Source organism: Ctenopharyngodon idella, chromosome 12, assembly GCF_019924925.1.
Source record: "Ctenopharyngodon idella isolate HZGC_01 chromosome 12, HZGC01, whole genome shotgun sequence".
In the NCBI taxonomy this organism is placed as follows: domain Eukaryota; kingdom Metazoa; phylum Chordata; class Actinopteri; order Cypriniformes; family Xenocyprididae; genus Ctenopharyngodon; species Ctenopharyngodon idella.
Window position 1 is genome coordinate 17,748,359 of NC_067231.1, and position 25,371 is coordinate 17,773,729.

Consider the following 25,371-nt stretch of genomic DNA (forward strand, 5'->3'; position numbering starts at 1 on the left):
ACAATGGTCTATGGAAAAGTAAAGCTCACCCTCAGCCATAAAATAACTTTCCTCTCTGTCTTTGTCCACTGTGACATGAGACGTGATATGTCGTCATTCAAATTCACAATTATAAAAAGCACATTTGCTGCATTAATCTTCCCATTGCTTTTAATGGACGAAGTACATAATACTGCTAACAGTTCATGTGTTTTTTACATCTAAAGGTACGTTTACCCAACAACAATGTACTAAAAAAGGAAAGGTTTTGCATACAGATGACAACATTGTCAAAATTAAAAATTTTTTTAAAAAAAACCCTGCTGCATTATGCATGCCAGGCCAGTAGTTGGTGTACATGCGTTGAAAATGGCGTTGTGCAAACAGCCCCTAAATCTTGTTAAAGTAACACAGGTGTTTAGGAGAGTTGCCAATGTGTTTTAAGTAAGGGGTAATGTACAATCTGCATGCCTCTCATATATGGAGACCCAAACCTGCAGAAATTAAAAGTAAATAAAAAGTCCAAGAGTCGACCGTTGAGCCAGAGGAGCGCTGGCTCATTAATTTAACTGTGGAGCCAGCTCCCACCCTTGCTTCCACCCCTGGACTCACTCAAAGTCACCTGTTCGATGTTCCGGTCCCACCCTGTTACCTTCCCTCCCCGTTGTCTCCATCTCTGCTGGTTCTTTCAAGTCACAGTCACTCACTTGTTCCACTGGTGTCTCACAGTTCCTCCGCTCCACCCTCGTCGCTGATTTCCGCCAGCTTTTCGGCTCTGCCTCGGGCCACTTCACCACCAGCTCAGCTTTGTGATCTTTGTGATCTCTTGGCTGTACCTTGGGCCTCCAGACCCTTGTCTCCACCTTGGTAAGTCAGTCCGTTGGCTCCGCGCCCCCTCAGCTCCACCGTAGTCTGCCATCACTAAGGCCCCACTGGGCTCCCTCGTCCTTCCAGCTCCACCAGCTGCGCCTCAGTCCTCCATCCTTCCAGCTTCACCATTTCTGCCTTAGTCTTCACTCTTTCTCTGGTGTCACCCCGTTCTGCCAGGCCCCAGTCCTCGCCTCAGTCCTTTGAGCTAGCAACATTGCCTTGGACTTCTAGCCCTGCGGGATTTGGGGTTTGTCAGAGTTATGTTTAGTTTAATTATATTTTTGTTCATGTGTTTTTCAGTTTCCTATATATCCTTTTCAGTGTAGCATTCTCATCACACTTGTTAGTTTCCTTGGCTTCTCATGAGTTATTACATTCACCAGTCATCAAATTAGTTCCCTTATTATCTCTGTGTACAAGTACCTCCAGTTTTGCTCTGTTCTTGATCTGCGTTTTGTTAACATTATGTGTGGAAAGTGTTTCTCCTGAGATTCTCCTACGTCTCTCCAGAGACTCAAACTTGTATTTTACAAGTTGGCCTACGTGTTGTGATACGTGCGACATGTAGCTCCAGTTTCAGTTAACTTACCTGGATGAGACAACTGCAAATTTTAAGAAATATCAGACTGCTAAATGCTGTGATTGATCAATCAAAATCAAGTAATCCGGAGTAAAATATTTTTGGGTCAAATTTTATTCATAGACTTATATAAATAACTGTTTTAAAGTTGCATGATAACCTGAAATGCTTTAAAAAAAATAATTAAAAAAAATAAGTTTGCAAAAGTAACGATTATTTGGCCTTGTCCTGTTCTAAAAGTATGTGCTATTTTTAATGCATTTCTTTCTGGAAATTGGTTAAAAACAACCTTAACAACCTAATAACGTTTCTTCTGAACATCTGTGATACTCAGTTATCATGGAAGACGTCACAGCAACTGTTATCACAGGGCTTATTGTATCCAAAGATTGTTATCATGCATTGTCTGCACAGATGGTTTCTTTCCTGTCACTGAGTATTTGTTACACTGGGTCATAGATACAACAATACAAAAGAAGTGACAGAAGTGTAACTGTTTATGTCTAACAAGCTTTACTATTTCAGTCAGTTTTAATCTGACAGTTGCCAAGGAGCCTATGTACAGTACGGATTGTCAAGTGTATTTTGTACTTGACTGTACAAAATTAAAAGAAAACAAAACCATTTAAAATAAAGCTGTATTTGAACTACATTGCACATTTTATATATTTTCAAATTTCCTAGCTGAAACCCAAAAGCATAAATAAAAATTTTACATGCAAGCATAATTCATAGTACTTATTAGAATATAATATTTATTAACATTATCAATCACTCAAATACATCATTCAATAAATTAAAGTGAAATCACACATTCATTGCATGGACTAAGATTTATATGCTTTTGGCTATCCAACATGTGCATGAAGAACAGTTGTGAAGAAAACACAGTAGCACCACACAAGATTTACTGATTAGGAGAAACAATGTGTAACGAAATATAAATACATTTTAAATTCCAAAGCTAGAACTATTAAATATTGTTTTGCAGCAAGCCCAATACGGTGAGCAGAGATACTCAGATCACCTCTAATTTAGGTCAGCGAGTCCAGGCTGTTTACTGTATAATAAATTGCTACAAGGGAAAGAGTCAATGGCATAGAGCTGTTTACTCTTTAATCTTATCTCCAGGGGCTTGTGACCTTGTTCAGAGCGCATTGTAGGAGTCAGACAGAGTGAATCTTATATAAATGCCAGCGACAAACTGCGTACATACTTAAAGGCTGCTCAAGGTTTTTTTTTCTAAAGCCTATAGTTTATGGGAAAATAGCTTTTTAAACTTACTTTAAAACATTAAAATGGAACAAATGGGGTGAAATTTATAAATATAAATATTTAGTTGTTAAATGGAAGAGAAATGGATGAATATGAAGAGAATGCTTCAGAGAGGGAGCTTGCTATATTAATCTGGGCAGGTGAATGAGGTCTTACAGCAGCCAGCACCTCTGCATAGCAGCCACTCATTACCATCTAATCTGGAGCACTTGACTAGCAAACATGTTCAAGCTTACATAATGATTTCTGTCTCTTTCCAGGTGTGAACTGTCTGGATTGATAGCTGTAGTTTGCTCAGTGGAAGCTGCTGTGGGTTTTAAAGTCACTATGAAATCAAAATTAACAATTCTTAGTTTTTTTATGGAATATTGTAGTATTTATTATAAATGATTTATCTGTGCACATCATTTTTTAAAGGGTTAGTTCACCCAAAAATGAAAATTCGTTAATTACTCACCCTCATGTCGTTCTACACCCGTAAGACCTTCGTTCATCTTCGGAACACAAATTAAGATATTATTCATAAAATCCAATGGCTCAGTGAGGCTTCTATTGCCAGCAAGACAATTAATACTTCCAATGCCCAGAAAGCTACTAAAGATATATTTAAAACAGTTCATGTGACTACAGTGGTTTAACCTTAATGTTATGAAGCAACGAGAATACTTTTTGTGTTCCAAAAAAACTAAATAACGACTTAATTCAACAATATCTAGTGATGGGCGATTAAAAAAAAACTGCTTAATGACGCTTCGAAGATTTACGAATCTTTTGTTTCAAATCAGTGGTTCGGAGTGTGTATCAAACTGCCAAAGTCACGTGATTTCAGTAAATGATGCTTTGTTACCTCATAAGTGTTTCAGAATTTCAATCGTTCACCACTGGGGGGTGTGACTTTGATACGCGCTCCGAACCACTGATTCGAAAAAAAATTTCTTATAAATTCGAAGCTTCATGAAACAGTGTTTTGAAATCACCCATCACTAGATATTGTTGAATAAAGTCATTATTTTGTTTTGTTTTTTGGCACATAAAAAGTATTCTCGTCGCTTCATAACATTAAAGTTGAACCACATGAACTGTTTTAGATGCGTCTTTAGTAGCTTTCTGGGCATTGAAAGTGTTAATTGTCTTGCTGGCAATGGAGGCCTCACTGAGCCGTCGGATTTTATGAAAAATATCTTAATTTGTGTTCCGAAGATGAACGAAGGTCTTACGGGTGTGGAACGACATGAGGGTGAGTAATTAATAACAGAATTTTCATTTTTGGGTGAACTAACCCTTTAAAAATTCATGTGCCCTTGTAATCTTTAATCAAAATAACTTGCAGCAACATCTCTTCTCTGATGATGCGTTTACTGGTGTGAGGGCGGGGCAACCTGTCACTTACATGACATCACAGCAATAGCAAACCACATCCATCCAATCAATTCCAGATGAAGTCCTGCCCTACATTTTTTTTTTTTTTTTTTTTCAAAAAAACATATGTAGAATATTTGTCACATTAAATTACCAAAACAAACAAATATTAGGAACAAAATCACATTGGGTTTTTACATTTTTTTTGTGACGGGTGCTGTTTCATAGAGATATTAAGACTGTATATGATGCTGCAAAGGTTTACACTGTTTATCACAATTATATGAGAAGAAACATCTAAACGATTTAAAAATGATGCAATATGCAGTTTTATGTCTAGTAAAAAAAAATTTTCTTCTCTCAGTTCATCTGTCATTGTCAGGTGCATTGGTAAAAAGTATATAAAAATTACTGTATGAACTTTACCATGCACATATAAATATAACATGATGACAGAACCAGAACCGGAGTCAAGAAAACAGGAAAGGGAAGGGCAATGAAGACGTGACAATGTTATCAAAAATATAATGTCTGACCCGTTGCTTTTGCTGATAAGCTAACTTATCATTCGTATAGCACTTGATTATGTCACCCCGACGGCGTCCAGGCAACAAATCACATGCAAGTCAGCAGGACACACTATTGACCTACTTGATAACTGTGAGTGACTGGATATACAGTAGGTGTTCACTGCTAAATGTGTGTCAACGCTAATGAAGAGCTGCAAATCAGGTGAACATTCCGGCAAATCAGTAAATATGCCATTCAAGCACCCCATAGAAAGTCATAAAACATCTGTGAAGCATATTTAACTCAAAATAAAAAACAGGTAAACGTATCTCTCAGAAGAGACAGAGAGACCCGACAGTGCATTTGATCTGCTTCAGAGACCATTATCAGTCAATGTGTATGTAACTTTGAGAAAACAGCAACCTTTAAAAGCAATGGAGCGTTCTGGCTGAGCAGTTCCCCAAAACTAATCTTGTTAAAAGCGTTTCCCCTCTAATCCCTAAGGACTTCCAGATGCTGGCATATTAATCCCACTAAAGCATCTCTGAAATCCAGCAGAAAGGCAAATCTGAATCTGAAAGGTACAGTTCATTACAGCCACAGGCTCTGAGACCAGTTATTTGAATTTAAAAGACAATTTTCACATTTATAAGGGTTTTGATGCTATTGTAGCCTGCACAGAGAGTGAAAAACATTTAAAACCAAATATTTCTATTAAAAGATAGAATTTCTTACATTAAGAAAGCATGCAGGTAATCACAACCATGGGGAATTTCGCTTGTGGATAGAGGAACATGGCACAACACAAAAGCATGAAAAATCATACAGAAAAAAAATCATTCATTCAAAGATCATTTGTTGAGCACACTTCCGTATTAACATTCAATAGACATATATATGTATTGGCCATACAGTGCTGAAAAAAATTATAATCTACAAAATGAAATAAGTACTTTATTTGGATCAGCAGCCAGAAAAATGTCATTGGTTTTCAATGTGCTTGATTTGTTATGAAGTGGGAATACCTAAAACTTTAAAGCTGAAGTGTTTAGTTTATTTATTTATCTATTCAATTTAAAATTAAGGACGCAAAATATATCTGTACCATATCAGCTCTCTCAATATTAGAGATTTTTAAATTTGTAGTTATTGGATATTTAACTGAGAATGCTTAATTCCCCTATTTTTACATTTAGATGAAGTGAACATTAGATGGTGGCAGAGGTAAAAAGTCTTGATAAATGTAATCTTTATCAAATCTGATCATTAATATCCATTTTTCAGACTGTACATTATAATGTTGTGATGTCTAAATTCACTTGTATAATTTAAAACTATTTATTTTAAATAATGTAGACAAAATAGTATAGATTTTAAGTATCGGCCATTTACCGTTTATCAGCCATTACAATGTAAATATTTTTACATTTGTACATGAAATTACAGACTTCACCTTTAAAGAAACATCAAAAGATCTACCTTTACACCTGTAGACAGGGCTCTATTCATAGTGAGACCAAAATCTCTGGCTGGGTAAAAACTAGGCGTTTGAATCTTCAGGTCACAGATTATGTGTTGTTTTTGATCTTGTACAGGCGCTGGGAACTGTTTATTCCAACGGCCTACAGCACAACCTATAATGGATGAAGCAGCTCACTAAAGAGAAGGATGTATCAGAATACATAGAGCAGTGTCAATCCACAACTGAAACACTGCTGCTTTTCAGAACTGTTGAATTCTTCCCTGAGAGGAGAGGATCATCTCCACACCACTGAAAGAAGCCTGAAAGGGTATCCTGACCCGACTTTCCTATTAAAATACAGACCTTGTTCACCTTGTAGGCTGTGGTCCCCCATTTTCCACCTTGAAACAGGCAAAAGTACAACAATAACGGCACAGCCAAATTTCAGATGTCATTTGTAACAGCATGCACGTTCAATTTTGAGCCCTGTGTAAAGGAAACAAAAAGGTGGAAGGAATAAGTCAGATGACCAAGAGTTCGTTGAGATTGTGTCCTGAAGTATAAGTCAGTGGTAGTGCAGCTGGTTTTCAGTCAATGCCAGCAGGTTCCACAGTGACAGAGGCTGCCTCCACCGAACCACCTGGGAGCTGTCTGGAGGAGCTACTGATGCGCCCTACTGAGAGGAGGGCAGGACTGGACTCTGACGTAACAATGATGGAAGGGATCCGAACCAACAGTCTTTTCTCATCGGCTTTGTCTGACACCATATTTGGCTTGATGTGAGACAGAGAAAATACAGTGAGTAAATAAATAATTTTTTAAATAACACACACACACACACACACACACATATAACATTATTTGGCAAAAAAAGACAAATTACAGCTATACAGGTTTTATTTTACTGTGCAGAAAAATGCAAATCAAAAAGCCCACAGGACAAAGCATACATTGACTAAAACAATCAGTTATTAATATTTCATTGGTTCTCTCTTGTTTTTGCATGTGTTAATAATTTAATTGTTTTTGACATTTTTGATATTTTTTTATATATTTTTACTAGTGGGTGCAGGACACTATAGTTAATTTATGTAAGTGAGGATAGCAAAATAAAGTAAACTGTGAAATATTATACCCAAAAATTCTTCATACAGTGGACTACCAGATAAAAAATTGGAACCAAAAATTATTTTTGCTTAAGTGTTATCTGACATAATTAAGATAAATTTTTTCTGACACAGTTCAACTCTGAGATCTTGACATATTTTATTACGATTTTTTAAACTATAGTGAATGAACTGTATTAATGAATGAAATGTTCAAGGTGTCTAAATACATTTTGGTTTGCCTGGATGTATCGTCGTTCCCTTAAGGACTTGTGTGGAAATTGCATACTCTCTGAGTAGGTGTTACTTTTGAATTTGAATTTACTTCATGACCGTTAAAAAAGTATGTTCTATATAGTATGACTATGTAGTATGACTATGAATGGAATTCGGATGTACTCCATGTTGTTACTGTCACATGCCTCATGGGATAGTAAAGTGTCCATTAAACACGCACATCACAATCTCAGCGGAAGTAGCAAGTCATCCAGGTACTTTTTGCCTACTGTTTTTTTCCAGAATACTATGCATTTTGACATACTACTCTTTTGGTGTACTGTTTTTCGCTTACTATATAGTAGGGAAGTTTGCGATTTCAGACACGGAGCAAGACTTCAGATGGGTGTGTCAGATAAGAGAGACAGCAAAAATGTGCCATGTTCTGGGTACTCCAGGACCAGGGAATCACTGTTCTACTTTTATGTATTTTAAAATAGACTTTATTCATGTGATGGTAAAGCTTAATTTACAGCCATTACTCCAGTGTCACATGATCTATTACATATATACAAAAGCTGTCTATATGTAAATAATTTTCAGCGTATATACCAACGTACAAAAATGAATTCTAATGAGATCCGGCTGGGAGTGAATATGCAGGTATAGGACTTGCTTGTTGCAGTGGGATCAATGAAAACTCCCACAGCGCACTGAAAAAAACTTGCCATACTCATATTGATGCTCAGCAACATGGGTTTTTCAGCTTGAGCTGCTTGAGAACATTCTGGACTTTGTGTTTGCATTCACTGACATGTTTGCTTCCTGCCATCACTTCCAACACTGGGTTCCAGTCAATATTGCTATTAATAATGGCAAACTAGGGTGACTTTGTGCCAGTGCAGCTCGGCCTCTCTGATCCACACTACTGCATCTGAGCACAAGACCATTTGGATGCCTAATTTGACCTCATGTGGTTTGGTTTCACTTGTTAAAGTCTTGCATTTGTTTACAATATTTCATCTTAAGATCAGTTTTCTCCCTCAGAATGTGACTCAGTGTAATGAAATCCTTAAAGCTTCTTCATTACTGCATTGAATATTTACACCATGAGCACAACAAAACAGATTAATGAATAGCAACACGTACCACCAATGGACCTGCATGGCCGTAATATCAATATTAGACCTATTTGGATGGGACTAGAGTTCCCTGAAGAGGTTAGATAAAATTGTTTCACAGATGGATTTTGTGATTATAATCCCATATGAATCGAACATGTGTGTTATTTTCTAACACAGCCTCAAAAAAAGATTACAGCGCAAATTACCTATTGTTTTTCAGCATCCTCTGAGAAATCTACTCCAGTCCTGATAGGAATATCTGTGCTTGTGGTGTATTATTATTATCATCATCACATTTCTCCTTCTATATTTGACCTTTGTTGAACAAAGTGTCATTCACTTTAATAAATTCCTTCCCTTAGTAACATAATCACATAGAAGTCTATTTCAGTGGGTTTTGTGATGCATATAACCTTCTGTCACTATCAGGAAACAGACAATGTTAATAACTACAATGTGGAAGAAACTTAATGACAATTGTTTTTTAAATCAAAAAGCTTGTTGAATTGCACTAAGTTAAAAAAAAAAAATGTGTTACATTAATAATGTTTGCTTTTTACTGCTTACATAGGCTATACACATAGCCCTGATAATCATCACATATGCTTGCTCCATTTCTGTAAATCCATTTTTGTGAATGAATGACTTTCTCTAGCCGTTGCACTGGTCTTCGTTAACAGCCGCTAGAGCCACCTGCTGGTGAGGCCGACTAACAGTAGATGGAGATTATGCATCGGCAATCTACTGCTATTCCTGCAGTTCCCAGAATGTAGGCAATGTTGAATTTTCTGTCGAATTTGAACCACTGAATTTGTAGAAGCGAATTTATAAAACGAAATAAAAAGGACTGAAAATTGCCTGATTATTACAGGTTGTATTTTTAAACAGACGGAATGGTGAATATGGATCATTGAATTTTTAATAATGAAAATGTGTGTAAAATGTTTTGAATTGAAATATTCACAGCTTAAATATGTTGAATATTTAAACTGCATTAAAATGCAAGCCTTAAAGACCCCCTGTGGTGAAAATCAAGTTTTTAATGTTGTTTATATGTCTATGAGGTGTTTTTAATATGCTTTAAGACAAACCATATGCAAATTCATATGTCAACACCATTGCTGAGTATTTTCTCCTTGAAACTGCAGTGAAAAAACCCGTGGTTTGAAATCGCTGGTGTCTGTGACGTCACAAACTACCTTGTAACCAATCACATCAATGTGCCGGCAGGCTTTAGCATATCATTAACAGTGAACCAGCAGGGCAGTCTCAAGAGAAGCCAGGTTATCCTGGTATATTTTTCTGTTGATATGAAAACTTGTGAGGATTTAGCAATATGGCGGGTGTATGACGTATATTTCAATGTTATGATGAACTATATCCCTTTTTATATCCCAGTATTAGCTGTTTGATAACATAGTCAAGCAAAAGACTAATCATATTAATTACCGTCATGTCCAATATTGTAAAGAGCGATACCATTGTGCAGCGTTTTCCCTTAGTAAGTTGACAGAGTGGATCTCTAAGATGGCGTGAGCGAGTGGAGGCGGGGCTGATTTGCATATTCATTGATCCGCATATACTAAATGAGGCAAGGGTGTGGAGTTACATTCAAGCTATTTTAAGGCATGAAGAAATTTTTTTCACAGGAAAAAAACATTTAAATATGTCATTTTGGTGATCAAAGATGAGGTTTAAGGGATAAAATTATTGACTACAGAGAGACTTTAAAAATACAATGCATTAAAATGCAAGCACGGTTAATGTAACGCACATTTTTTTCAATTAGTGCAATTCAACAAGCTTTTTTATTTCAAAAACATTTGTCATTAATTTACTTCCATACTACAATGATCTCCATCCCATTTGAATTAGTACATGAAGTGACAGCGATCCTATGTTAATAATTGTAACTCAAACATCATTTAGAAACTAATCTAGTCCAAAAAGAGCACTTACAGAGGACGAGAGACAATTGGACAGACTGACCTCGGCCATGGAGATCTCTTCTTTGTCGCCTATCATCTGAAAGCGGGAGAGGGGAGATATGAATGAAATTTACGATTATGAGGGTTTGCCATAGTTGCATAGTTCAACACTTCTCTTTCTCATTATTAAAGTTCAGATCTTTAATCACTGATTAAGTTTGCACATCCTCCTAATGTTTAAATGGACCAGTCAAAAGAAAAAGGGGGAAGGGCAGAGCCGAAGGTGCCACCCAGTGGACGCACTGATGCTGTTCATCTTGATGACATGGGATGAGCTTCTGTTTATGGGGATTATCTCTCTAAAACCAGCAGATTAGAGCAGGAGAATTAAAGCAGGCTTAATCTCAATGTAATGGACCCTCATTCAAGCCTGCTCTTTAAAGAAAACTCCTGCGCACTGATCCGCACTGTACCATCTACATCTTTCACTTGCTCTACTGGCTCATGACCTGTGTCCATTAACATTATATTAACAAAAGGAGCCTTTAGGAGTGAAATCAATTTGATTGGAGTTCTGTTTTTTAAAAAATGGAGTGTTAGCAGACATTTTAAAAGAATCATGTGTCTGTGACTGGAAACTAGAAACAATGTTACATTATATATCCTTTTGACTGGTGATAAGCAGAAAAGCAGGATTTGTTTCAGTCCATTAACATGAGAGAGTTATTGTCTGTCTATTACTTTCTATTTTGTACAATCAGTGAAGTAGATCAGTGGTTCTCAAATGGTGGGTCGCAATCCAAAAATGGGTCACAAGTCTTTTCTAATAAAGCTACAGACAAATAATCCAACTGGAAAATTATAAAATGCCACAAACCATGTGATTATGGTTTAAAATAACATTATATGTATATATATTTTTTTTTTTTTTTTTTTTTTTTTTTTTAAATGCTTCCTAAAAAATGATAATTAAAAGCCATATAAATGAAATCTAATCTTGGCCTTAAATATTTAATAATAATAATAAACAAAAAATGTGGTAACATATTTCATTCATATTACATGTATCTTTAACTATGGCTGCATTTACACTGCAAGTCTTAATGCACAGATCCGATCTTTTGACCATATCTGATTTTTTGGCCAGTGTGTTTACATTCACTTTAGACGCGACTAGTATCCGATATCTGTTTTTACATTAATTCCCGCCCAAAATGATTGTCATTGATAGCTTTGCATGCACATGGTAGACCCTCGGGTTTTGAATGGCTGTGTTAATAAAATTATTTATATATTTCACGTCGGGTGGTCAAGTCATGATTACCTGCCAGAAGGTAATCATGAGAGAGAGAGAGAGAGTAGGCTAGAGAGAGAGTAGGCTAGACTACCCAGTGAAGCTTTTGGTTTATTAAAATGAAAAAAAAAAAAACACACGGCAGTCTCTTTTAAATTAACCGGGCAGAGGTTGAAATTCAGCTGCTGAATGTGTGTGTGTGTGCATGCGCATGCAATTTCTTTCAAGGAAAAAATAGATAGACATATAAAGTTTCTACCTCAATAATAAAGCTGCGAATTTTTAGTGCAAGTGCATACAGGCACCTCTGCTTCATAATACAACATTAAAGCTACCTTTTAGTAAGCAAACATCTCGCACTCACCTTGTGGTGGTGGCTCAGATCGGATTGGAAGTGGCTCAGATCGGATGCGAAAAAATCGGATCTCGTGTGGATTTTTGTGTTTACACGTGTGCAACAAATTCTGATCTGTGTCAGATGTGAGCAAAAAATCTGATTTTTTGTGCCAGTATAAACACAGCCTATATGTCTTCATATAACAACCAATTAGTCATATTTGAGCTGTATGCTGACTCATTAGACTCGTTCATTCATGATTAGGAGTCATTCGTTTGGGAACTGTTTCTGATTCACTGAAAAGTAGAGGCTCATAAGAGTCATTCATTCTGTAAATCGGACTGCACTGGGGTGCGTTTCCCAAATCAAACTATGGGTGCAAGTTCCGTCGTTACCAATAGAGTTCAATGGGACTAACGACTATAGTTGACTAACAATGCTTTCAGGAAATGCACCCCGGGTTGTGTGTGATTCACTAAAGGAACCAGCGAGTCATTCGTTCTGGAATCAGACTACAGGTGCTGGTCATATAATTAGAATTTCATCAAAAAGTTCATTTTTTTATTATAAATTATTTTTAAAAATGAAACTTTCATATATTCTAGATTCCCCACATGTAAAGTAAAACATTTCAAAAGTTTTTTTTTTAAATTTTGATGATTAGAGCGTACAGCTCATGAAAGTCCAAAATCCAGTATTTCAAAATATTAGAATATTTCCTAAGATCAATCAAAAAATGGATTTGCAAAACAGAAAAGTTCAAGTTCTTTAAAGTATGTTCTTTTGTGCACTCAATACTTGATCGGCAGGACATATTACAGCAAATGACTTGCTCCTAGCACAAATTACTGCATCAGTGAAGTGTGGCATGGAAGTGATCAGCCTGTGGCACTGCTGAGGCACTATTGATCCTTCAGATCATCTGTATATTGTTGGATCGACTGTTTCTCATCTTTCTCTTGAAAATATCCCATAGATTCAGGTCAGGCATATTGGCTGGCCAATAAAGCACAGTAATATCATGGTCAGCAAACCACTTGGAAGTGGTTTTTGCACTGTGGGCAGATGCTAAAGTCCTGCTGGAAAAGGAAATCAGCATCTCCATAAAGCTTGTCAGCAGATGGAAGCATAAAGTGCTCCAAAATCTCCTGGAAGATGGCTGCATTGACTTTGCACTTGATAAAACACAATGGACCAACACCAGCAGACGTCACGGCCCCCCCAAATCATTACTGACTTCAGAAACTTCACACTAGACTTCAAGCAGCTTGGATTCTGTGCCTCTCCAGTCTTCCTTCAGACTCTGGGACCATGATTTCAACATGAAATGCAAAATTTACTTTTATCTGAAAAGAGGATTTTCGACCACTGTTCACTGTCCAGTTCTTTTTCTCCTTAGCTCAGGTAAGATGCTTCTGACGTTGTCTCTGGTTCAGAAGTGGCTTGGTAGTCCTTTTCCTGAAGATGTCTGAGTGTGGTGACTCTTGATGCGCTGACTCCGGCTTCATTCTACTCATTGTGAAGCTCTCCCAAGTGTTTGAATCGGCTTTACTTGACAGTATTCTCAAGCTTGCGGTCATCCCTGTTGCTTGTGCACCTTTGCCTACCCAATTTCTTCCTTCCAGTCAACTTTGCATTTAATATGCTTTGATACATCACTCTGTAAACAGCCACCCCATTCAGTAATGACCTTCTGTGACTTACTCTCTTTGTGGAGGGTGTCAATGATTGTCTCCTGGACCATTGCCAAGTCAGCAGTCTTCCCCATTAGTGTGGTTTCAAAGAACAAGAGATACCCGGAATTTATACTGTAGGGATGGTCATTTAATGAAACTCAAATGTAAATATTCTAATATTTTGAGATACTGAATTTTGGACTTTCATTAGCTGTACGCTCTAATCAACAAATAAAAAAAAAAAAACTTTTGAAATGTTTTACTTTACATGTAGGGAATCTAGAATATATGAAAGTTTCATTTTTTAAAATAATTTACAATAAAAAAATGAACTTGTTCACGATATTCTAATTATATGACCAGCACCTGTATACTGGTTGTGCTGTATGTTTTTGATACATTAAAAAGAACAAAGACTGGTTGCACTGAAACGACTGTTTCCTGAAACCGTATTGTCGCAAACCTGTCGTTCAGCCTCTTTGGTGAAATGAATCCATTTGAAATCAAATTAATGCTAGATATTTTGCTATAGATTACGGACATGGCATCTGAGGACTAATTTTCATTTTTCTCAGTTAATTTCCAGATTCAATCATTGGCTCGTTCTTATGTACCAGAGCACGTACACACACGCGCACTCTTCAAAAACGGTGCTTAAAATCTCTTGACAAACTAAAATATGACATGTGTATATATATTTTAAATAAAAGATATACGTTGTACTTAATGTCAGCTTGCTTATTTTGATCAAGATAGCGATTTATTAAGTCCACATGTCATAAAAACAAGAAACTATGCTTCTAACCACAGCTCGAGAGCTGTCGTTCCAACCTAACACAAGTTTGCGATGCAGTTTGTGAATGTTCGTTAGCACTATGGTTTCGGGAAACACCAAATCGCTGAACTATGTTAGTAACGACGGAACTTGTGATGTAAGTTGGCTAACAATGCTTTTGGGAAACGCAGCCCTGATTGACTGCTAGTTGATTCTCATTGTAATTCACTAATGGCACCCTTTTAATAAGAGTCATTTGTTTGAGAATCAGGCTACACTGGTTGCATTGTATGTTTCTGATTTACTAAAAAGAAGTGTCTCAAAAGAGTTATTTCTTCAGGAAACAGACTACAATGGTCGCACTGAATGTTCCGTGCTGCAGATTCAGTAGTGGCGCCACTGAGGCCACGTACACACTTGCAGGTAAATTCGGTTGTCAGTTCACCTTTTAGTGCTTAATCGCATTCTGTACACACACAGTTCAGTCAAATACGGGAGTGACAACCACATTCTACAACCGAATTAACTCCCGTAAAATACAGGTAGTGGCAACCGCATTTGCAGAAATTCTATGCATTGTGTATGGAACTGAACAACTAGTTGTTAATGACGTTTTTTAATGTGCATCGGAGGTGTCTCTCTTTTGTATGTGCGGCGAATAACAGGGAAAGCAGTACGAGCCTTGATTCATCTGTGTTGCCAGATCTAGCTTGAAAAATCTGAGAACAAGGACCAAGCCCATAATAAACCGAAATAAATCCAAATGCTTTATTTTGATTCGTGCCTGCTCACTTTAATAACTCCATAAACACGATCACTTTATGAGTCAAGCTTAAACAAGCCCAAAAAATGCTTATAATGAGTGATCACGGCAACACAGAAAGAGCAAGCTCTGTGTCAAACAGGTTGTATACAAACATAAGCATACACGATGCTGTTTAGTTAAATTGCTGAAAATAACGAGTGTTTTGTCACTGTAATGTTACTTTAGTCACAATAACGGATACCAAACACAAGCTGGTTTCCAAGCTGTCAATCATCGCTGTTTCGAGAGTGAGTCCAGTTCTGTACACATGTAACGATAATTTAGGGGTTTCACTCCCACGTTTAAATGCGGTTGTCACTCCTGAAATTTACAGTGTGTACGTGGCCTGAATAAGCAGTGTATGAAACTCTGTCAGGGTATTTTTAGCACAGCTTTCGAAAGTAAGTGTAATTTAGGTTCCCTCGTGATTTATCTTTCAAGTGAATAATAAAATTTATCATTATTGAGCAATACCAGGGGGCTGAATTAAAAAAACCCATCTTCATCTGCTGAGTTAAAAAAGCAAGTACAGCTGTGTGTAGATCTCAGAGAGTGATAGCTCCGCTACATCTAACAGAAAAGCTTGTGAAAGAAGTACAAATTCATAGCAGCAACATAATTCATAGCAGCAAACTTAATTCAAAGCAGCAAACTTATTGTACAGTCAAATGAAATCACAGAAAAAGCATCATTAGCACATACACCATGCACACTTTTGAGTACTCTTGTCATTTGTCTACGGTGGCTGAAACCAGGGCAGTGAACTTCAAGATATGAAGGATGGAATGAAATTTCCAAATGAATTTTAAATCTGAAGGAGTCATTTCCTCTCTAAAATGAATGTGGGCTTCCTAATTTCATAAATCAAGAAGCGCTGAGTCAGCTGAGAAGCTTGTGATTAATGAGATGAGATATGACACTTATTGAAGACTCCTACTTACACTGATGTACGCACAGGTCCGGTTCACGCTCGGCTCAGCTAGACTCTGAGCTGAGGTTCTGTCGAAGACACCAGAGTCTCTGCTCTTGACCTTCAGCCTCAGAGAGCTGGTGTGCTTGATATCTGACAAATCTTTACGGATGTCACATGAGACCTGACGACTAGCAGGCCGTGAACTCGCGCTGGAGAGATCTGCCTCTGTGTCCGTCCAGCCCTGTCCACACACAACAAACACTAAATGCTGATCCAACAAGGAGAGTTGCACTATTTAAGCTTAAAAAAAATCTAAAAAGAATAATAGTGAGATTTCTGTGATCTTTTGAATGAGGAAGGCCAGAAACATACTTTACACAAGAGAATGCTTGGCCAACATATTGCATGAGGAATAATCCACCCAAAAATTAAAATTCTGTCATCATTTACTCACCCTAATGTCGTTCCAAACCTGTATCCATTTCTTTCTTCTGCAGAACACAAAAGAAGGTATTTTGAAGAATGTTGATAACCAAACAGTTTCAGTTCCCATTGACTTCCATTGTATTTTTTTGTCCATACAATGGAAGTCAATGGGACCAAAAACTGTTTGGTTACCAACATTCTTCAAAAAAATTTCTTTTGTGTCATACAGTTTTGGAATGAGGGTGAGTAAATGATAACAGAATTCTCATTTTGGCACGGACTATCCCTTTAAGGCAATTCAATTCACTTGGCAGCCATCTTGGTGGCGACCCTACTGCAATGTGTACTTTATTGTGTTGAGAAATTAACCAAAAAAGTGCCACTAAAAGTGAACGAAATGCCCCAGATATAAATATCTCCACAGTGAATTCCTCTGTTGTTTATCTATTACTTTATAAAATTCTATTTTTGGTCTATTAAGTTACAGGTTGACAAATTGATTTAATTTACTCAATTGAATTATGTCACATAAATGGACCACATGCTGTTGTGATGACAAAAATATGCCATCAAAATGGTGTACCCTTGAAAATCAGTTCCAGGGGGCAAAAATCTCTCCCTAACCACTTTGTTATTCTTCGTTACTCACCTATAGAGGCTAATGAATCATAAGTCTCGCACATTCACAGAAAATAGCTTGCTTCCACATGCAAAATAAGGATGATTCTTGTATAGAGATTGTTTCTGGCCTAAAGGTGTTTTCTTACCGACTCGCTGTCAGACACAGAAGACAAACGTGCCTTCCCGGCACGGTGCAGGTTGCTGCTGGTCTCAGAGGACTGGCTAGTCACAGTGGAGCGTCGTGTGGACATAAAGCTACTGCTGGCAAACCGGTCTCTACGAGGTACACACAACAGCACTCCCAGACATGGTATGTACTTTGCAATAGCAGACCTGGGAGAGAGAGAGAGAGAGAGAGGGAGAGGAAGTGGTGATTCGTGAACGAAGGGCAGGAAAATTGAAAGAAGAAACCTCAAACTGCAATTCACATTGACTTTCCATAGCTGTCAATGAAATAATAGTGACCTTTAAAAACAAAAACAAAAAAACACCCTTTATGGTTCATTAAAACAAGGGAATCTCGTGTTCGTCGTGTCTTATGTCAAAACCAGACTTGACAGTTCAGATCAATCCTTCATAAGGATCTCATCATATTGAGGTGATAGGAATGGATAAATGATGACCTCATCATTTAGGTTCTTCATCACGAGGCATTAATCTTCTGCAGCTCACCACAGATCTGTTATGAGCAGCACATGGCCCAATGCATCCAGAGCAGATCAATCTGAAGTAAATCTGACTTTTAAAGGTCAGAATCCAACTCTGTCATCTCAAGGTACTTATGCTTGCACTCTGTACACAAAGCTGCTGATCGATTTGGGTCTGCCTGGCCTTGAAGCATGCAGCATTCATGTTTGTGGAACGATGTTTCATTTCACTGGACAGGTCTCTTTGTATTGGAAACTAGGGTGTGTAATAAGCCGGAGCTTCTGGTTATTGAGTCGGGTGTGCTTCAGTGCCTCAATATGCTGCCAGCTTATTTCAATTTTGATGCACAATGTAAAATATTGCCAGGATTTTACAATATTTATCAGGAATTTATCTTTGAATAAAATACAAAAAATAAATACACTACCATTGGAAAGATTGAGGTCAGTAAGATTTGTTTTTAAAGAAATTAATACTTTTATCCAGCAAAGATGCATTAAATTGATCAAAAGTGTCTGACATAATGTTACAAAATACTTATATTTCTTTTAAATGCTGTTCTTTCTGAATGTTGTATTAATCAAATATTAAGCAGCACAACTGACCTTTAAGTTCAGTAGGTCAACACTGATAATAATATGAAATGTTTCTTGAGCACCAATGATTTCTGAAGGACCATGTGACCCTGAAGAATGGAGTAATGGGTGCTGAAAATTCAGCTTTGCCATCATTGAAATAAATTACATATTAAAATTTAATTATTTAGTTATTTCATAATAATATTAATTATAAATCACCATATAACAAATTGTTAAAATTACTGTGAATGTGCAGCAACTAGGTAGCCATGAATATACTGTAAATTCTTTTTAAATGCAGCAGAATAGAGAACTCTTTGTAAAAAGGCTTATGCTTAACATCATCATACCTGTACTTGGGGTGAGTGATGGCATAGATGATTGGGTTGTGGATGGCGGATGCTTTGGCAATCACAGCAGGCACAGAGTTCATGTAGGGTGTGAGTATGTCAGCGTATCTGTGAAAAGAGTAAGAGGACATAACATTACACATCATTTAAATGCGTTACTTTCTTCTAACCCGCATGACATCGCATCACAGCTACACACAGACATATTAGATTGAAAAGAGGTGGTAAATGAATAAAACCATCCAGTCCTTTGGAAATGTAGCAGCAGGTACGTGGTGCATGTGATCATTATTCTGCCAAAGGAAGTCTGATTAAAACAAAGCAGTGCATTTCTTTCACAGTATGTGACACATTTTCTCTGAGGGTGGATGGAAGAAATCAGAGACTAAAAGAATAAAAGAGTCTTAACAGTCATATTATATTATATTATATTATATTATATTATATTTAGTGCTGTCAACGTTAACGCGTTAACGCATGCGATTATTTTTTTTTCCAGTTTAACGCATTAAAAATATTAACGCAATTAACGCAGCATCCGTTTTTTTTATGATCACACTCTTATTCATGCAAATGCTTTTAAACCATTTAAACGCGCCAAAAGAGAACGGCGCTGTCTGTGAATGTCCTGTCACACACGCACATGATGCAAGACATGCGCCATCGTGCGCATGGACGGTGCGCCAGAATCCAGTTCTCTCTGTCACGCTTGAACAAACAATAACATGCACAATAATGCCAAAAATATCAGTTTTGTCGAGTATCCTCATTAGAGCAGCCTTGAATGAGTTAAATAAAGTCTTAAAACGAAAGTAAAGAGCTGTGAGAAAGTGGGACGCGTCATGTGCAGCAGCGGCAGCTCTTAAAGTGACAGCAACCACTAATGCAGTCTGTCATTTAAGATAATGAAAGAACAAAGGTAACAGAGAAAATTACTCACTGCTCTTGACTAAAGAACTTTTGTAGCTTTAATAATGATTATCTATATTTAATTTAGGCTATAAACTATGCAGTGCAGACTGTTTGGTAACTTAATCAGAATTCTGTATTTTTCCTATCTGTTAGACAGGTAGGAAAGGCACAGGTAAATATGACATTTATTATGGGTTTATGTGAGGATTGTTCTAAGCTAACTTAAATTAAAAGTTGTTATATTTTTGAAGCCTAATAAATGTAAAAAATGATATAGCTTTCAATTACACTGTAATGTTGAATGGCTATAATTCATGTTTAAAATTGGGGAAAAAATCAGTCTCATCGAGACATCAGTAGCTGTATTAGAATCGGTGATACTGGCCTTCAATCATAAAAAGATGCCATTGAACAAGTATTATAATATACTGTCTTCATGTTGTTTCTTTATGTTGTTTTAATTTGGAGATTAACTGTGAAATTATTACATTATAAAGTATATTAAAAACGTGTTTAAGTAAAAACTAATGTTTACTCTAAGTATCCCCTGAGATGTTAAGTTAATATTTTAATAATTTAACAACACATTTGCTTGTTTATGGTTCTCTAATGTTAATGTGCCGGTAAAGAAATAAAATGTTTCATCTTTTACTAAATGTTTCATTTTATTGCTTTTTATCAACTTGTGAACCCCCTGCAGTTCCCTCACAAACCACTCATGAACCCCCAGTTTGAGAAACCCTGTTATATTATCCCTATTGAATTGTATTGTATTGTATTGTATTGTATTTGTGGCACAGGTCTTAAAGCGTTAGTTCACCCAAAATGAAATTTCTGTCATTAATTACTCACCCTCATGGCGTTCCAAACCTGTAAGACCTTTGTTCATCTTCAGAACACAAATTAAAATATTTTTGATTAAATCTGAGAGTTTTTTTTATCTCCCATTCACTGTTTATGTTCAGCGCTTCCAGGTTCTACATCAGAACGGCGGCTCAGTATTGTCCGGCTCCTGCGTCAGCATCACACGCATGCGTCGTGCTGCTCACGTGAACAGCGTCGGCCAATACTGAGCCGCCGTTCTGACGTAGAACCAGTAAGCGCTGAACGTAAACAGCGTAGGAGAATGACAAGGAGAGAAGAAATTGTTGAATAAAGTCATTATTTTTGTTTTGTTTTTGCGCACAAAAAGTATTCTCGGCACTTCATAACATTAAGGTTGAACCACTGTAGTCACATTGACTATTTTAACAATGTTTTTACTACTTTTCTGGACCTTGAATGTGGTAATTACATTGCTTTCTATGGGGAATAAAAAAAAAAAGACTCAGATTTCATCAAAAAATATCTTAATTTGTGTTTGAACAAAGGTCTTACGGGGGTGGAACGACATGAGGATGAGTAATTAATGAAAGAAATTTCATTTTTGGGTGAACTAACCCTTTAAATAGCTTGCTAGCTCTTTGGCTACTCATAACTACCTTGAAAAATATCTGCTTCTCACTTGGAACACACTGTATTATATGATGATTCAGATAAATGGATAATTGTATTATCTTTAATTTAAAGCTATCTCTGCTCTTTTTAATATAACTTATGTCTGCCTTGAATGTCTATTCTAGACAGTCTTTGTACTGTCTGAACAAATAACTGAAATCTTTAACAGTGAATAGCATGTGTAAGCACAGTGAAAACTCAAGTGTGTGTTTATCTGTCAAATTATTTAGCTGGTTCAGTTGCTTCTGACTAAAGTCAACACTAATTAAATAACATCATCAAGAAGGATGTAATAAAAGCAATGGATTGTGGGTGTAAGACAAGTTGATTCTCACCCAGCAAAAGCAGTAAGAGCTACACAGGAGTATGGAGACCAAGAGATGACATACAGCAGGATCACTATGAGCGCTATCTTTGCCATCTTCCATTCATTTTTCATTCGCTGAATCTTCTTGATAGAGTCTCTGGGTCCTACTCCTTCTCCATTGATTTTTCCCACAGCTCTGTTATTCCCATCATACAGACATGTAAACAAACATATAGATTCAGTACACACAGGAAGAGACGGAACATGCGTCAGTTCACAAAGCATATAAACAGATTTGATCGTCTTTGTCTTTTGTAAAGAACACAGTAACACCGCACTAATCTAAAATTGATCTCTGTTTGATAAATAATAAAATTCATCTTCCCAGTAGGCCTATTTTTCCTCTTTCTGGTTCAGACCTGTGGTCAAACACACACATAGAAATGGTAAAAGAACTTACCTGTTGGTATCACGGATTGCCCTGAAGATGAAGAAGTAGCAATAAATGATGACGAAGAGGGGGATGAAGAATACAAATGTAAAGAGCAGCATTGTGTAGGCGCGTACTGAGGGACTGAAGGTCATGTAGTCCCACGAACAGGATGTCAGCAAACCTTCAGGAACATACGCACCTGTGAATATAAAATACAATTACATGCCGCTGTGCATATATCTGCGGGATTCTGAAATGAAATGATGAGGTTTTTAACAAATGAGGGATTTATACATTATTCAATCTCAAATTTTAAAATTAAAGGATTAGTTCACTTTAAAATGAAAATTACCCTAAGCTTTACTTACCCTAAAGCCATCCTAGGTGTATATGACTTTTTCTGATGAACACAATCAGAGTTATATTAATAAATATCCTGACGCATCCAAGCTTTATAATGGCAATGAATGGGACCAACGAGTATGAAGCTCAAGAAAGTGCATCAATCTATCATAAACGTACTCCACAAGGCTTCAGGGTTAATAAAGGCCTTCTGAAGTGAAGTGATTTGTTTGTGTAAGAAAAATATCCATATTTAACATGTTATAAAGTAAAATATATAGCTTCCGCCAGACCGCCTTCCATATTCAACTATCGAAAAAAGCGTAAATATTGACTTTAAAATTTTCATTTTAAAGTGAACTAATCCTTTAAATGCCTCTCTTGTCTGCTTAGACAAAACGCCCCTGTAAGTGAGTGTTTGTAAGCACTTACTCCATCCAAAGAACGGAGGCAGGCTCCAGCCCATAGAGTACACCCAAGCAGCAGAGAGTATCAACAGGGCTCGTTTGCGTGACATAACACCAATCGAGGCCAAAGGACGAGTGATCACGAAGTATCGATCTACCGCAATAATCATGAGAGTGATCATTGAGCAGATACCAAACAGAGCACCGCAGAATGCATATAACTCACAGCCTGTGGAGAGAGAAAGAAATACCAAGAAATACTGTAAAAAGAAACATTAATGCATTTCATAATGCACTGAATATGTAATCCAGCACTGCATTAAAAAAAAACAAGTCTTTTACATTGTTTCTTCTATACTGTATGAGTAATAAATCATACTACAGGCTATATAGAGTCCATTTAAATCAACCATCTCACTCATGCTCCTGAAAAGAAGAAGACTGAAAATGAAAGAGTACATGTTTTCCTTATCATCACAGAAATACCTGTTAATTAATTAAAGCTGTACATGCAGGCAACTGTGGATGTGTAATTATAATAATAATGGAAAAACCCTGTAACCCTGTGAATCTGTAATTGCTTTGGAAATGTCACTAATGTGAACAGGCGTTTTATTGTACAGATTGGAAAAGGGTATGAGTTAAGAACCTGTCATTGAAAAGCCCATATTTATTGGCTACTAATTTAAATTAGCTTGTGATCTCGGCCAACCGAACACTTCATCACAACTTCTCTATTCAGCTAGGTTCGTCACCCATAACTCCTTCCAGGACAGCCAGGAACTTAAGAGTTGTGATTGATGACCAGTTAAACTTTACAGACCACACTGCTAGAACAGCCCGGTCCTGCAGGTATGCCATATACAAGGATTTGCCAGGATCAAGCCCTTCCTATTGGAGCATGCTACACAACTCCTTGTCTGACTGGACTATTGTAATGCTCTCTTGGCAGGCCTTCTAGCATGTACTGTCAAACCTCTGCAACTGATCCAGAATGCAGCAGCGAGAGTGATCTTTAATGAGCCGAAGAATGTGGACGTCACACCTCCCTTCATCAATTGCATAGTTGCTAACTGCAGCTCGCATCAAATTCAAAGCACTGATGTTTGCCTACAGAAAGACCACTGGCTCTGCACTTACATATTGTTGCCCTGTTGTTGATTTGATTGCTTCTATTGTTCTCCTCATTTGTAAGTCACTTTGGATAAAAGTGTCTGCTAAATGATCAAATGTAAATTAATGTAAATGTAAATATTGCTGGGAACTCGTCTTTAATTATAGCCCTGTCTATGAGAAGACCAACAACATAGAACAAACTGTTTCATAATGTTTGAGTATTGGGTAACACTTTACAATAAGGTTCTTTAATTAACATTAGTTAACTACATTAGTTAACATTAACTAATAATGAACTGCACTTATTCAGCATTTATTAATCTTTGTTAATGTTAATTTCAACATTTACTAATACATTATTAAAATCTTGTTAACATTAGTTAATGCACTGTGAACTAACATGAACAAACAATGAACATCTGTATTTTCATTAACTAATGTTAACGAAGATTAGTAAATACAGCAACAAATGTATTGCTCATGGTTAGTTCATGTTAGTTAATACATTAACTAATGTCTAACTAATGAACCTTATTGTGAAGTGTTACCGAGTATTGTATATAAGTGTGGTATGCAGTGTAGCTAGAGATAATGTACACTATAAAACCGAAGAGTGAAATTAATTAAATGAAACGAGTTTGTTTCACTCAAATAATAATGAAAGTTCATTGTACTTAATAGATAAAAGTTGCGTGAACTCAAAATTTCACTGTAGTAAGCTGAACTTAATATGATTGAGTTGAGTTGCAGCAGTTTTCTAATTCCCAGCATGCTTTGCATCAGATTGTATAAATAAATGTTGAAATTAAGTGTTATTTTGTGTGTTTTTGCACATAATTAACATAGGGAGGCATAAGTTTAATGTTGAGTTATGTTGGGATTTACAGGGGGTTCTGTTATGTTAGCTTTGTAGGGTTACCATTGTGGTGAAGAGTAGAGCCTGTGGTTAGGTTGAGGATGGGCTGCAAAACTTTTAAGACCACATATACTGTATGTTGTTTGATTATATACAGTACTGTGCAAAACTCTTAGGCACGTCAGTATTTTCACCCCCCCAAAATATTTTTTAAGCCAGTTATTTATATCTTTTACTGTAGTGTGTCAGTTGGAAATATCAGTTCACATTTCCAAACATTCATTTTGCCATTAATTTTAATAATTCAGTGAGATTTTTGAATACACAAGGAGTCTGTCAACATCTGGTGCTCCACACAGAGATCCAATCTCACCATCATCGAATCTGTCTGTGATTACATGAAGAAACAGATGAAACTGAGACAGACTAAATCCAGAAGAACTGTGGCCGTGTCTTCAAGACGCTTGAAGAAACCTTCCTGCGAAGCTACCTGAAAAATGATGCCCAAGTGTACCTGGACAAAAGCTGTATTAAATGCAAAGGGTGGTCACACCAAATATTGAATTGATTTGGTTAATAGAAGTTAATTGATAAATAAAATCTATTTATGACAATATTTTTGAAAGCATTCTCACTTTACAGCATTTTTACACAAGTACTGTATCTTTG

At 36.8% G+C, this 25,371-nt stretch overlaps 1 protein-coding gene across 3 annotated transcripts in view; it reads right to left on the reverse strand.

Moving 5' to 3' along the window:
* Nucleotides 1-3,891: 3,891 nt before the first annotated feature.
* opn4b (opsin 4b) overlaps nt 3,892-25,371 on the reverse strand; it is a 38,355-nt gene continuing 16,875 nt past the window's right edge. Inside the window, exons 4-11 of one of the 3 annotated variants that reach the window (XM_051915516.1) lie at nt 22,756-22,959; nt 22,009-22,180; nt 21,577-21,744; nt 18,833-18,940; nt 17,403-17,589; nt 16,238-16,450; nt 10,471-10,506; nt 3,892-6,808 (exon numbers count right to left, since the gene is read on the reverse strand). In XM_051915516.1, coding sequence (XP_051771476.1) covers nt 6,623-6,808; nt 10,471-10,506; nt 16,238-16,450; nt 17,403-17,589; nt 18,833-18,940; nt 21,577-21,744; nt 22,009-22,180; nt 22,756-22,959 — 1,274 coding nt within the window. In that variant the 3' untranslated portion in view covers nt 3,892-6,622. Of the gene's footprint in view, nt 6,809-10,440; nt 10,507-16,237; nt 16,451-17,402; nt 17,590-18,832; nt 18,941-21,576; nt 21,745-22,008; nt 22,181-22,755; nt 22,960-25,371 lie in introns of all 3 variants that reach the window. The other 2 variants (XM_051915515.1, XM_051915517.1) reach the window with 2 other exon arrangements.